The 13,377-nt window shown below is 49.7% G+C and overlaps 3 protein-coding genes across 3 annotated transcripts; 2 read left to right on the top strand and 1 right to left on the bottom strand.

Moving 5' to 3' along the window:
• Positions 1–668: 668 nt before the first annotated feature.
• Positions 669–7,322, top strand: FIESC28_06550 (uncharacterized protein; the record flags this gene model as incomplete). The annotated part of the gene is made up of 12 exons (XM_031160693.1): positions 669–1,193; positions 1,240–1,537; positions 1,591–1,790; positions 1,836–2,038; positions 2,426–2,517; positions 2,564–4,373; positions 4,422–4,882; positions 5,437–5,672; positions 5,723–6,088; positions 6,136–6,556; positions 6,611–6,945; positions 6,996–7,322. 12 exons carry the CDS (start codon positions 669–671, stop codon positions 7,320–7,322), a joined length of 5,274 nt encoding a protein of 1,757 aa, XP_031015250.1.
• Positions 7,323–7,796: 474 nt separating this feature from the next.
• On the top strand, positions 7,797–9,558 carry FIESC28_06549 (uncharacterized protein; the record flags this gene model as incomplete). Its single annotated transcript, XM_031160692.1, has 2 exons — positions 7,797–8,578; positions 8,634–9,558. The coding sequence occupies 2 exons, from the start codon at positions 7,797–7,799 to the stop codon at positions 9,556–9,558; spliced, it is 1,707 nt and encodes a 568-aa protein (XP_031015249.1).
• A 316-nt stretch (positions 9,559–9,874) lies between these two features.
• On the bottom strand, positions 9,875–10,429 carry FIESC28_06548 (uncharacterized protein; the record flags this gene model as incomplete). The annotated part of the gene is made up of 1 exon (XM_031160691.1): positions 9,875–10,429. One exon carries the CDS (start codon positions 10,427–10,429, stop codon positions 9,875–9,877), a length of 555 nt encoding a protein of 184 aa, XP_031015248.1.
• Between the last annotated feature and the right edge of the window lie 2,948 nt (positions 10,430–13,377).

The following is a 13,377-nucleotide window of genomic DNA, read 5'->3' as shown; positions in this document are numbered from 1 at the left end:
CCTTTGGTCGTATGTGCTAGATAGAGCAGTAATTTTATCTCATATACCTTTCTGATAGTTCCTAAGTATAGCTCCCTGTCATCCACTTTCGCAAAGCCCTGCATGGTTTTGATGAACAAGGCCCACTAAGGTGTGAACAGGCCCTGAACACGAAGTCTTTCTTTTTTTGACTAGCTCCCACCAATGGCAGGACAACAGGAAAGTTCTCCTTATCCAGCGGTCCATCGTACAAACTTCATGGAGCCTGTACCCTGAATCTCTTACTCAGACTGCCAACCTAACTTACCCCGCAATCATCAAGGATGAAGTCTGCGCACAGCCACTGTTTGGAGTTGCGGTCACGGCTCCGCAGTCGAAGAGGAAGGGATCAGCACTTACAGAAAAGGGTTGGCGGTTGATGCGGGGTTGTGAGAGGCCTGTGCCGATATGGTTGACAGAATAATAGAAGCAGATTGCTGTTTAGGAAGTTGACTGTAGCTTGGCAAGTTTGGTTTGCCTGCCGGTAAGCTGCATAAGCTCAGAAATGCGTTACATCGTGGATGTCTGTTCGCCGTCACATGTCAAGTTGCATTGAAGTCATACAGCCATAAATAGTCTATTACTATGTTCAATTAAGCTTAAAGAACTTTCTATCTTTCCAAGTTTATTGTGAAATACGTACAGCAAACATGCCTCTCGATGCCCAAGCAACGGCCAAGGTCAAAGCGATAATTGACGATGCCTGCGCCGATCCAAAGACAGGTATACCCGGCACTACCATCGTAGCTGTGGATCGTAATGGCGAGATATTCGCTCACTCATCAGGAACGAGGGGTATCGGAACGAACGAACCGATGACTTTGGACAATATCTTCTGGATCGCTTCCTGCACGAAGATGCTTGCAGGTATTGCCTGCATGCAACTCGTCGAGCAAGGGAAACTCAAATTGGACGATGGTGAACATTGTGAGAATATCCTACCGGAGCTGAAGACGATGAAAGTTCTGAAGCCTGATGGAAGTTTTGAAGAGAAGAAGAATCTGATCACTTTGCGAATGCTGTTGACGCATACCGCTGGCTTTGGGTATACTTTCTTCAATGAGCGGCTACGAGATTGGACTCGGCCAGCGGGTGTGGATGAGTTCTCCGGCAGGATTGAGGATCTCATTTCTCTGCCTCTTCTGTTCCAACCCGGTGAGGGCTGGGAGTACGGCGTAGGTCAACCAACTTCACCCATCAAGCATTCACTGACCTATTTAGACTGGTATCGATTGGGCCGGTATAGCTGTTGAACGTACCAGCGGTCTTAGCCTGAACGATTATCTCCAGAAACAGGTGTTCCAACCTCTTGGTATCAAAAGCATGAGCATGTTCCCGGACAAGGCTATGCGTTCCAAGCTAGCCTACATGCACCACAGAGAACAAGATGGAACACTTCGGGTTCGGGATCATCTTCAGCGCCTTCCGTTAGTTATCGATCCAGATAACAAAGAGGAGGTTGCTTCCATCTTCAATAGCGGTGGAGCTGGCATGTTTGCGCAGCCACAAGAATATGGAAGTACGTCAGATATACAACCATGACTCCATGAGGAATATCGCTAATCTTAACAGAGATACTGAGTATGCTCCTGAACGGAGGAGCATGCCCAAAGACGGGAAACCGAGTTCTTCTTGAAGAAACGATCGATCTCATGTTCAGCAACAGCATCGAGAAGTTCCCCAACTTTGCCCGCCAGGGTATTCCTGCAGCGAAACCTGATCTTACCAACCCAATCAAGGAGTTGTATCACGTGGAGGGTGATCCTCCCCAGGTATGTTCCTCTACCATCTTGCAAATACTCACTAACACGTCAAAGGGCTGGGGATTGACCTTTATGCTCACCAATGGTGGCCCGTCTGGGCGGTCCAAGTCCACTGTTCAGTGGGCAGGACTCGCTAACTTATGGTGGTGGGCGGATCGTGAACATGGTATTGCCGGTATTGTGTGCACACAAATTCTACCATTCGCTGATAGCAAGGTTTTGGATCTTTGGGCAGAAGTTGAGACTGAGATTTATAAGTCAATTTTGTAGCTATAAGTAGAAGTCATAGGCCCGGCAATTCGATTACCGTAACTACCTATCCTGAAACCATCGTGACTCAGTACACCGTCTCTGAAAATCGACACACCAACTAAACCAAAATAGCAAAGAACGCGGGGAAGCTTTGCAAGCCCCAACATCGTCTAATCCGGGGATCCGGACCTAAAATGGTCGAAGTGGGGGACACAGAACTGGGGTAGAAATCAGGAACTGATAACTGGGCGGCCACCCACTCTTTTCTTTCTTGTGCATGTCCTCTCCCTGCAATCCCGTCTTCAATCTTCATTAATAACTCATTAATATCCATATACCCTCAAGGCGGTCGACACAATGAAGAGACAACAGTATGCCTGCGACCAATGCAGAAGATCAAAGCGGGGTTGTGATGCGCCACAGCTGGAGTTGCCCAAGAACATGGATCCTCTTCGCGATGGCAAGATGATTGTCGGGGAGAAGCGTATGTCATGTCTCCGCACTCCGATTCGTTGACTAACATGCTGCAGCACCACTAGTTCAATCTTCGCCTTGCTCTTATTGCATCAAGACTAACAAGAAATGTACTATGAACTGGGCCTGGACTCAGATTCAGGTGTCGTACGCCCTGACCGCTGCTGCTCGCGGTGAGGCGGGCATTGAGTGCATATTTCCTCAAAGACGTCCGTCATCAGAGAAGAGTCGCTCACCGACAACCTCTGTGGGAGCAGATGATTCAAGCCTCGATGCAGAATCGACCGCGGCTTCCTATGTTTCCCAATCCCTCCCTCCCGTTTTCGAGTTCTCAGATACGGGCTCTGGGGTGCAAGATCTTAATGCCCCCTCGTTTCTAGGCGACTCTCTTGATACATTACCTTTCGACTTCAAACCCCACGACAGCGACCCGCTAGATGCTAGCCTCTATGGACTTGGTTTCAAAGACCTCAATCCGCCATCGGACATCTTGTGCGAACCATTGGAGTTCTTCGACGAGCCACCGACACAACCCTCGCCGGACCAATTCGACGTGTTCTCACTTACACAACTTCCCGAGATCAATCTCAGCGAGCAATCCCTCATATCATCATCCAGCCCCAACGGAACGGTCAACGAGAACGACACACACACAAGGGCAAAGCGTCGTCGTGTCTCGAATACTTGGAGCGACACCCAATACAGCTCGCTGTCATCCTTCTCGGTCGACCAGTCCATGATGATGCGGTCGAACAACCAGTTAATATCGACAAACCTGTTGCAAATATACCACGACGTGCTGGAGCATAATCTTTCGTGCTGGCTAAACGAGGTGACATGCCCGTTTGGAGGTTCGAAAGACCTCAACAAGCCAAGCTCATTCGCAGAATGGGGCTCATCATGGACGAATAGAGTCCTACGACGAACGCTGAACCTTGACCGTGGAGCTCAATCGGCACAACTCATTCATGTATCAAGACAGCGTGAATCAGCAGTTGCAAAGGCTCTCCACCTCTCTATCATGGCTTTTGCAACACAGTGGGCTCAAGGCTCACGTCGTCAGCGGGAGCGGTATCCTTCCATGGCAGGGATGAACGACAACCCGCTGAATGAGTACATGGATGAAATGACGGAAGAGTTTGATCGCCATCTTCAGCGGAACTTGTGGGACCAGGCTCGAAGAGCACTTGATGAAGTTGCTGACGTCGAGTCATTTCGAGTTGTCTGCGCTGAGATGATCTTCGGGCTTACCCAGAAACCCCTCTCACCAGACGATTCGGCATACGATGAGATAGGCTGCTCTACCGGTGCTTACGACGCGGAAGCAATCACCGAGGAGATATCGGATATCATCGAGAACGATGGTCCACCAATCTACATGGAACGCGCAGCTAGAAAAATGCATACGTTGAAGTATCGTTATGATGCGGAGCGAAGGGGAATCACCAAGACCAGCAGAAAGAAGAGACCAGTGACTCTATCGTTAATGAGCACCGAAGACCAAAGTACAGTTAGTCTCATTTACTGGCTTACGGTTATGTTCGACACGGTCAGCTCGTCCATGGCTGAGAGGCCTGTTGTCGTGGTCGATGCGAATAGTCAGCACGATGATGCGCGTGGTGACACGGATTGGAACGTCCCGCTGTTCATACAGGATAGCTTGGACAAGCCTAAACTGGTTGTCCACTGGCCTTGTTCATATGAGGAAGCCGCAGAAGCAGTGACTAGATCCGCACCTGTCAAGGTTTTGATGTTCAGGCATGTTGCGTATCTCCAAACCGTGCTGAGACAGGGTGAGAGCGCAGAGAAGATTGAGGAAGTGATCGAGAGGTCTGTGCGAGTCTATCGCTATTGGAACATGACTCAGTAAGTCCAACTGCCCCTATTAGCACTGACCACACCTAACATGCATAGTGGCACGTTCTTCAGGGAGCTCCTCGAAAACTACGACTCCATCCCTGGGCGCATTCAGAGCTGGTTCCTCTGCATCTCCGCCCACATGCATCTTGGTGTTCTTCTCCTCGCCGATTTAATAGAGCACATCGACACCAACTCCCTTGGTCTCCCAGCCCAAAGCCAATCCCGTACAAATAGTAAATGGATTCTCCGCATTCGGGAGCGAAGTGCGAAAGAACTCTCCGACCTCGCGCGTGTAACAACACCCAGTGTACCGCTACCCAGCGAGTTTCACCACGCTCTGAATGAGAGCATGATCTTGACTGAGCCGTGGACCATAATTCTGATACGTGCTTTTTCGAAGACGGCGATTTATTGGATGGGTGAGGCAAATGATTTGAAGGTGTTTGAGGATAGTGGAGAGGTGGGTGAGAAGTTGGCGCAGGCAGAGGAGTGCATTAGGGCGTTGTGGATTTTGGGTAAGAAGTCGGATAGCGCGAGACGATGTGCTGAGGTTTTGTCTGGCGCAAAGAGGAAGTTTAAAATGTGAAGATAGACACAGATTCTTGGATCACACATAGAATAATAATTATTCCCGCGAGTAGATTATGGCGCCAACTTATGGTGAAGTCCGAGGTACATCTACCGAGTAGTTTCCGTTGTATTTCCTCAACAGCGTTCTTGAATCATTCGCTTCCCCAGATTTGTGGACATCAGCCTCATCTTTCCCCGTTCTAATTGGGTGTTTGCCCCAGAATAGGGGCCTCGTTGATCGCCATTTAACTCGGTATTAATGCCGCGCAAGCATACCGAGGTAAGCAGAGGACGGACAAGTACAAATTACTCTACGTCGCAATCATCTCTATTCTTGTTTAGATCTTGGCTAAAGTCAAATCACTAGACTGACCTATCTTTGTTCATATCCAATTTTAATTGACATAATGGCGTTCCATCCTCCATCTTGGGCCCCCCAGCTCCCCAGTACGTATCCCTCCAAACTCAATTGAATGGCACAAACATCTAACAAAGACAGACATTCCCGACTCAATCAGTGTCGCGGACTTCATCAACACAAACAAAGCAGGCAGAAAAGACTTCTCCAGCTCAAGAAACCCTTATACATGTGGTGTGACCGGTCAATCTCGCTCTGCCGCTGAAGTCGCTCAGCGTGTTGACTGTCTGGCGCGGGGGTTGGCCAAGAATGTCGCATTCGATGCTCACGATGGAACAGCTTGGGATAGAGTCGTAGCCATCTACGCTCTCAACACAGTGAGTAGCCCATCTCTGAATTTGATGATCTATGCTAACGAAATGATCAGATTGATTACATCCCGGTCACGCACGCCATTCATCGCGTAGATGGCATTGTTACGCCTGCTAGTTCAGCGCATTCGCCGTCTGAGCTAGAACACCAACTTCGATCATCCGGTGCGAAAGCGCTCTTCACTTGCGCGCCTCTCCTCGACACTGCCCTGAAAGCAGCCAAGGCTGTTGGAATCTCCGAAAAGCACATTTTCCTGCTTCCTCTACCAGAGACTTCTCCACATGCATCCTTAAAGTCAATTGAAGACCTCATCTCGGAGGGTCAGGATCTTCCACCTTTGTCGATCCCTGCATGGGTCCCAGGACAGGGTAAGAGACAGGTTGCGTATCTTTGCTACTCGAGTGGCACATCTGGTCTCCCGGTAAGTAAAGCCGTTCTCTTGGTGAATTCCTGTCTGACACAATGTAGAAAGCAGTTATGATCTCTCACTACAACGTTATCGCATGCACCCTCATGATCCACACATACGAGACGAGTACCCGAAAACAAGATGGTATCGACACACAGGTCGCCCTCGGTTTACTCCCCTTCAGCCACATCTATGGTCTTGTCACAATCGCGCACATTGCGCAGTATCGAGGTGACGAGATAGTCGTTATGCAGCGCTTCCAGCTCGAACAACTGCTAGCTGCCATCCAGAAGTTCCGCATTGAGCAACTTAGTGTGGTACCACCCATCATTGTACAACTCTTGAGCAGTCAGGATATGTGTCGGAAGTATGATCTCAGTTCTGTGAGGCTTATCTTCTCGGGCGCTGCGCCGTTGGGAAGTGAAACGATCCAGAAGTTGTTGGAGCTTTATCCCAAATGGCGAATCAGCCAGGGCTACGGTAAGTCCCACGCACCCAGATAACTAGCAATTGAAGTATACTGATAGTAAACAGGATTGACGGAATCCTCACCATCGGTCTTTCACACCAGCGAAGCAGACCCCCTCCTTGGCTCATCTGGGTCTTTACTCCCCGGCGCTATAGTCAAGATTATCGACCAAAACGGCAACGAGGTCACCGATTACGAAACACCAGGCGAATTATACGTGCAAGGTCCAAACGTCGTGCTAGGCTATTTACACAACGAGAAGGCCAACGCCGAGACATTTGTGTGGCGCGAGGATGGGCGCTGGTTAAGAACAGGCGATGAAGTACTCGTGAGGAAGTCAGAGCGCGGCTTCGAGCATTTCTTTGTGGTAGACCGCATCAAGGAACTTATTAAAGTCAAGGTATGTCCATCCACAAACGGCTTCATTTGATTATATACTAATCATTGCAGGGTCATCAAGTTGCGCCTGCGGAATTGGAGGCCCATCTTCTCGACCATCCCTACGTCTCCGACAGCGCAGTAATTGGCATTGTGGACGAGCGCGCAGGAGAAGTACCCTTGGCCTTTGTCGTGAAGAGCAAGGAAGCACAGGGTGTCTCTGATGAAGACGTCGTGAAAGCTGTGCATAAGCATGTTGAGGAGCATAAGGCGAGGCACAAATGGTTGAAGGGTGGTGTGAGAATTCTGGATATTGTGCCAAAGTCTCCTAGTGGGAAGATTCTGAGACGTATTTTGAAGGCGAAGGTCATTGCGGAGAAGCCGGTTGCGAAGCTTTGAGTGTGACTCTAGGGTCAACGTATATAACTCACCGTGCTCTCAGGGATATCTGCCCGTTAATAAATGCATTCGGTCAATTGCGATAGCTCTATTTGTATTGTATGCCAAGTGATGATCTCGATTCACAGGCATGAAGCTCTATTGGGCTCCAGGCTACGAAACGAGATGCGCCACTAACCTCACAATTAAGTGGATAAATAACATCAACAAGTTGTTCCCTGATGGGCAAGTGGCCATAGTACAGCTCAGCATCATCGCGACTCTGCTTGAAGGTCGGGCGTCGACAAACGACCATCACGAATTTTCGTTCCTCGTTTGGACTGTCAGACCGACCTGTTCTGGCTCCAATTCTCGAAGTCTTATCTCACATCAGCACTAATCATTTAGGACTCCTGGAAAAAGGCCAAAGTGCGCAGACACAATACGATAAATTTAACCACGACTCTATCTCATCTTCTCTCCTGTACATACACAATGGATTCGCAATCGAGTAGCTTCTTGTTCCAGACGTGCTTGGACCTTCGCAGTGGAGTCCTCAACCTTTCTACAGCGTGGACCACAGCGGTTTTAGCGACGGTAGTGGCTCTGTCCCTGCTAAACTATGTGCTGACCCCACGTCTCCACCCACGTGAACCGCCAACAGTCAAACCGACAATTCCATGGATAGGTCATATTGTCGGCATCATTCGTCACCAAGCAGATTACGGCAGAATCGTTCAGTTCGTCTCCTACTTTCTCAATCACAGGTTTCCAAGCACTGACAACATCACCAGCCATGCGAACCCTAAGCACCTAATCGCGACGCTACCCATGCTAAATGGCAAGCTCTACCTCGTCTTCGATCCCAATCTTCTTCAGTCCCTCCTCCGCAACAAGACCGCGTCGGCCGAACCTTTCTCAATCGACTACGCTAAGAAAACATTCGACCTGACGCACGAAGAGTTCCAGAAGATCAGGGCACCAGGCGTTTACGATGAATTCACTGAGGCGATACACACGAGCTTCCAGACTGCAAGTCTGCATCAGATGAATGTCCAGTTCTTGGGCTGCATCTCGGCGACGCTGGATTCTATGAGCAATGGAACGCTGCGCGCGCATGAAGACACGCATGGCAAGGAATCGGTCATAGCTGGAGGTATACAAGTCGAGAACCTATATCTTTGGTGTCGCGATGTTATGTCGCTTGCTACTACCAAAGCTCTGTACGGCGACACCGATCCTTTCGCATCCAAGCCATCACTGATCGAAGACATGTGGTAAGTCAAGCCAGCATCCCCTACTCAACATGATTGCTAACAGACGCCCACACAGGTGCTTCGAAGAATCGGTCCCATACTTCCTGCTCTCCCTCTTCCCCTCCGTAACGATGCCAAAAGCCTACAAAGCGCGCTCCACCCTGCAAGCCGTCACTTGCAAATGGTACTCAGAAGACCACGACGTCACCGACCACTCTGTATCGTCCATCGTCCGCAACCGCGCCGGCGCCCTGCGCAAAACTGGCCTCACTGGATTCGAAATTGGAAAGATTGAGGTCATTCTGCCTAATGTCGCGACGCTCAATGCCGTGCCTACGCTGTACTGGCTTCTGCTCTACATCCTCGATCGACCCGAACTTCTCACACGCATTCGAGCCGAAGCCGAAGCCGCAGCTGAGGTGGCGCATGATAATGGAAGAAAGACGGTTACGTTTGACATTGCAGAATTTGACACCAAGCTTCCTTTACTTGTAAGCTGCTATCGCGAAACGATGCGGCTCGTCAATCAATCTGTTAGCATACGTCGCATATTGGAGGACATAAACGTCACGACACCCGAAGGAACAACGTATATCCTTAAGAAGGGTACAGACATGCAGCTTCCTGCTGGTGTGGCGCACTACGAGGAAAGTGTCTGGGGCTCAGACGTCAACACCTTCAACCCGGAGCGTTTTCTCCCGTCTTCCAAGCGTAACTCCGATGAGGAGCGGAGACGCAAAGCAGCGTACATACCCTTCGGCGGAGGACGTCACCTGTGCCCCGGTCGCAACTTTGCCTTCGCGGAGATCATTGGCTTTGCCTCTTCTCTGTTCCTTGGTTTCGACGTTGAGGCTACGGGTATGGCCTTTGGCGATATGAAGATGCTCGGTCCTCAGCTTGCGGGCGGAACGGTCCGCCCCGAGAAGTATGGCGCTGGGCTAGGTGCGAAGATCAAGAGAAGGCAAGGGTGGGAAGACGTCAAATGGAGGTTTGAGTGTTAAAGTTCAAACGATGATGATATGGTTCTTTTTAGATCGTGTTCGCTAATGCTAGTACAGTAGTACAATGAACCTCGGTTTCAACTCCATACAGACGTGAAAAAGCCTTGCTTCCCTTTCGTGAAATGCAGATAAATGCCAATCCATCCATATACGTATGACATGCCCTGAAAAGATATGTGTTCGTGTTCGCCATAATGCGCCTTATCTTCGTATATTACATTCGTGTGTCGTATCGTTCATGTATAGAAATGTTGGTGTCTTGTTCAACCAAGTCCCTCACGTTGGTGTCTTGTTGTGTCCTGTTCGACAAAGTCTCTCACGTTGGAGAGCCCTTGGTCGTGTTTCCATTCGTCTTTGGCTCTGCTGCGTTATCGGCTGGAGTTGCTCCCGGTGGTGGACCTTCAGGCGCAGTATCCCACCATTGCATGGGCTGGTAGAGCACGCGTTGTGTAGGACTCACAAACCAAATGTCCTGCGGTGATTGATTCTGGGACTGGACGGTGATCATGGACCGATGATCATAGTCCTGTGTCATAGGGCCTTGGGAAGCTGGCACCTGAAACGTTTCAATGTATTGAGGGCGACTGGGGTCAATGTCGCCTTGTGCACACGAAGCTTCGGTACAGGAGCCGTCTTGTTGCTGTTGGCTGTCGCCCTTCTTTTGACGGTTGTTGGCTGTGGGCTTTTGACACATGATTGCAAAAAGGAGTAACTTGGCTTGAATGATTTGGCTTGAACGATTCGTCTCGACTTGTTCGTCCTGGGGAGTCTCTTCTTCATATAGTTTTCCAGCCCTCTGAGTCTTTCGACTGCCCCGGTCAACAACAATAACGGGTACAAGCATGCGTTCAAGCAGAAGCAATTCCTTCATCACAGACATATATCCGTGCTAATCGTAACCGCGCGCATGCCCTAACTGCCTGCCCGCAAGATGTATGTCTCTGCCACCATTCGGCGTGGAAGATCTCTGCTGATGTTTTTGACTGTAAGTGCATGCATCGCTGTCGAATACCCTTGGAGCTTGTGTAGCACAAGGCGTTGGCGGGGAGCACAAAGCTGATTCGCTCCCTTGGATCTTTATTCGTTGAGATCCTTCGGAGCTTGTGTCCCTTAGAGATGATTGGCATGGCAGACGCTATTGGTTGTGCATTTTGCCTCTTGGCTCTGGGCAAGACAGACAGAGGCCTGACATCCATGCAAGGATGAAGCTGGTACGCCATCGACGATGGAGAAATGTAAGGAGGGTCGACTCACGGTGTTGCAAGCTGTTTATCAGTCACTTTCCTGCATTGTGACTGCCTCAATTGAGGGGGACAATTGCTCGAATGGACAAATCAATTGCGCATGATCAACGGACAATCCCATCTGACAATCTCGATACTCTCAGCTGTACAAGGGACACAATGCCTTACTTTAGGGTAACAAGACCAGCCCGGTCCATCAACACCAAAAAAATAGAAGCGAAAAGAGCGCGTCGCGTTAGCACGATTCTCTTGTCTGTTTATTTCCTTTTTTTTTTAGTACTATACCCGCGACTCAAGCATCGAATGATTTACCACATCCTAGACAATCTCTCCATGTGCGGGTGGCCAATATGCATGGTCACCTTTGCAATTTCTCCAGCTGCATGCTCCTCTTCTTCTTTTGGTCTCTACACCTCGACATCTCACAGGCTCGTCGGAGAGCTCCCGATGCAAAGGGAAATCTACATGAGACAAACCTCAGGGCAAAGATGCAAGACGCTGCTTCTGAACTGTTTAATGTCAGCCTGATCCGAAGATCATCGGAGGAATAAATCTGACATGAGCTACCGCGAGAGACGCTGTATGTGTGCCATCCAGGTAGCTGGTATGTCTTCCCTGGAATAAACGAGAATCCCTGGTAGTCTGAATGTTTAGCCTGACTCGTCGTATTTGGTGCAATGAGCTTGGGTTTTAACAAAATGACGGGGCTCGATTGAAGCTTGTGCAGGAAACCATGGCCATCATCAAGCGTGGTGTCTTCAGACTAATTACTATTACTGTACCTGAGACACGCGCCCAACAGCATTTGATTGCACATTGAATATGATTGAAATGGCGGGGCACATTACATTGCATTGTAATTGCACTTTTCGATGCAACTCGCAATTCTTGCCCAATTCTGTCACACGATTCAGCCTTTGGCGTTTCGTGTTACACGAGACAATTACTACGTACTATCTTACCTGCGTCGCCACAATGTCTTCGATGCAGCCATCGCTCGAAAGCGACAGGACGGTGTACGCAGAGGAATGTCAGATCATCAAACGGTCAACTGAAGCCCTAAGCCGACGCACTCTTGTCTCCTCGGGACCGATAAAATTAAAATTAACCCGGGCATGGATTTTCAGGAACGTCTCAAGCAGTACAGTACGGGGTAACCTTTGATCTGATAACTTTACCCTTGAATGAATGTCAGTGTATGACCCGTCCTTAGAGCTGAACATCTTCCCGTAGCCTTGGCTCTGGTTTAGTTTATCCCAGCTGACGACAACCTCCAACCACTGAATCGGCGTCGGACAGTTTAAAAGCCCGCTGTTTCACGATCGAATCGTCATTAGTAGCGCAAACAACGCAATTAACATGTGGGAAAGCTCCCATCAACCCTGATGCTATTAAAACGTCAACTGTAGAGCTCTCGGAAGCTACGGAGAGTCTCTAGGGTAGTGCGAACATCCACCCAGTTAAGCTTAAAGTCTATGACGCGATAACTCCACCAAAAGCATCCTTTCAACGTTTCGCCAAAGCCGTCGCTCTCAGAAAGTTGTCCGAAATGCCGATTGCGGTAGATCCAGTGTCGTCATAGATAAATCATTTACTAGAGAAAGTCTTGTTTATTATAGAAAATATTATCCAGGAAATAGAGATAGTTAGACAGTAATGAGATAGTAGGCCTGTCACAGTCGGTCTACAGTTTCTCACAATGGCTGACGAGAGACCTACGCCTCGGGATGAGGATATCCCAGGCGGTTTCCCTGTGACGCCCAGTGTCAACTCGATGAACCAGTTGACGCCCACTGTCGATAGCGCCGATAAACATGAGGCTGGCTTGGGAGCCCCAGCTCGTAATACAGGAGCGTCGACCTATGACAATGTCACTTCTGGGCAGGACAATTACAGTTACAGCGGTAACGGTAACGATAACCACCACAACGGCACTTCAGCGGCACTTGGCGCATCTGCCGCAGGGGCTGCTGCTGGGGGTTACTTAGCTGCACAGCACCACCAACACGAAAACAACAACGTTCCAACAGAGCAAACATCCGACTTCAATCGCGGAAATGCACCACCACTTTCTGGTCGACGCTCATCTTCGAACACAATCCTTGCACCCCGCGATGCATCCACAGATGGAAAGCGAAAGAACAGCACCATCGTCAACGATGACTCTTCTTCCCCCGACGAGCCCGTTTTCGCACCCATAAAGTCCAACACGAACGAAAAGGAACACCCCGAAAAACCACCTCTCGAGAAGCGTCACCGTACTGAAGAGGACCTTTTTCGCGTCCTGTCGCGCCGCAAGACGAATGCGAGTACCCCGGCCGAGAAAGAAGATGAGCACGAGGACAATGAAGAACTCGACAGACTCATGTCGCGCATCTTCGGCCAGAAGCGCCAGCAGCAGAGCGAGGAGGAAAAGACTCGCCATAGCGGTGTCATCTTTCGCGGATTGACTGTTCGTGGTGTTGGTCTGGGTTCCAGTCTCCAGCCTACCGTGGGTGATTTTTTTTTGAGTCTCCCACGCAAGCTTGGCAAGCTGTTTACCCAAGGGCCCAAGGCTGCTCTTGCGAAACCACCA

The sequence above is a fragment of the Fusarium coffeatum genome (genome assembly GCF_003316985.1).
Source record: "Fusarium coffeatum strain FIESC_28 chromosome Unknown BRIP53273_contig_141, whole genome shotgun sequence".
Taxonomy (NCBI): domain Eukaryota; kingdom Fungi; phylum Ascomycota; class Sordariomycetes; order Hypocreales; family Nectriaceae; genus Fusarium; species Fusarium coffeatum.
The sequence above is the reverse complement of the archived record's forward strand: the minus strand, read 5'-3'. Positions and strand labels throughout refer to the sequence as shown.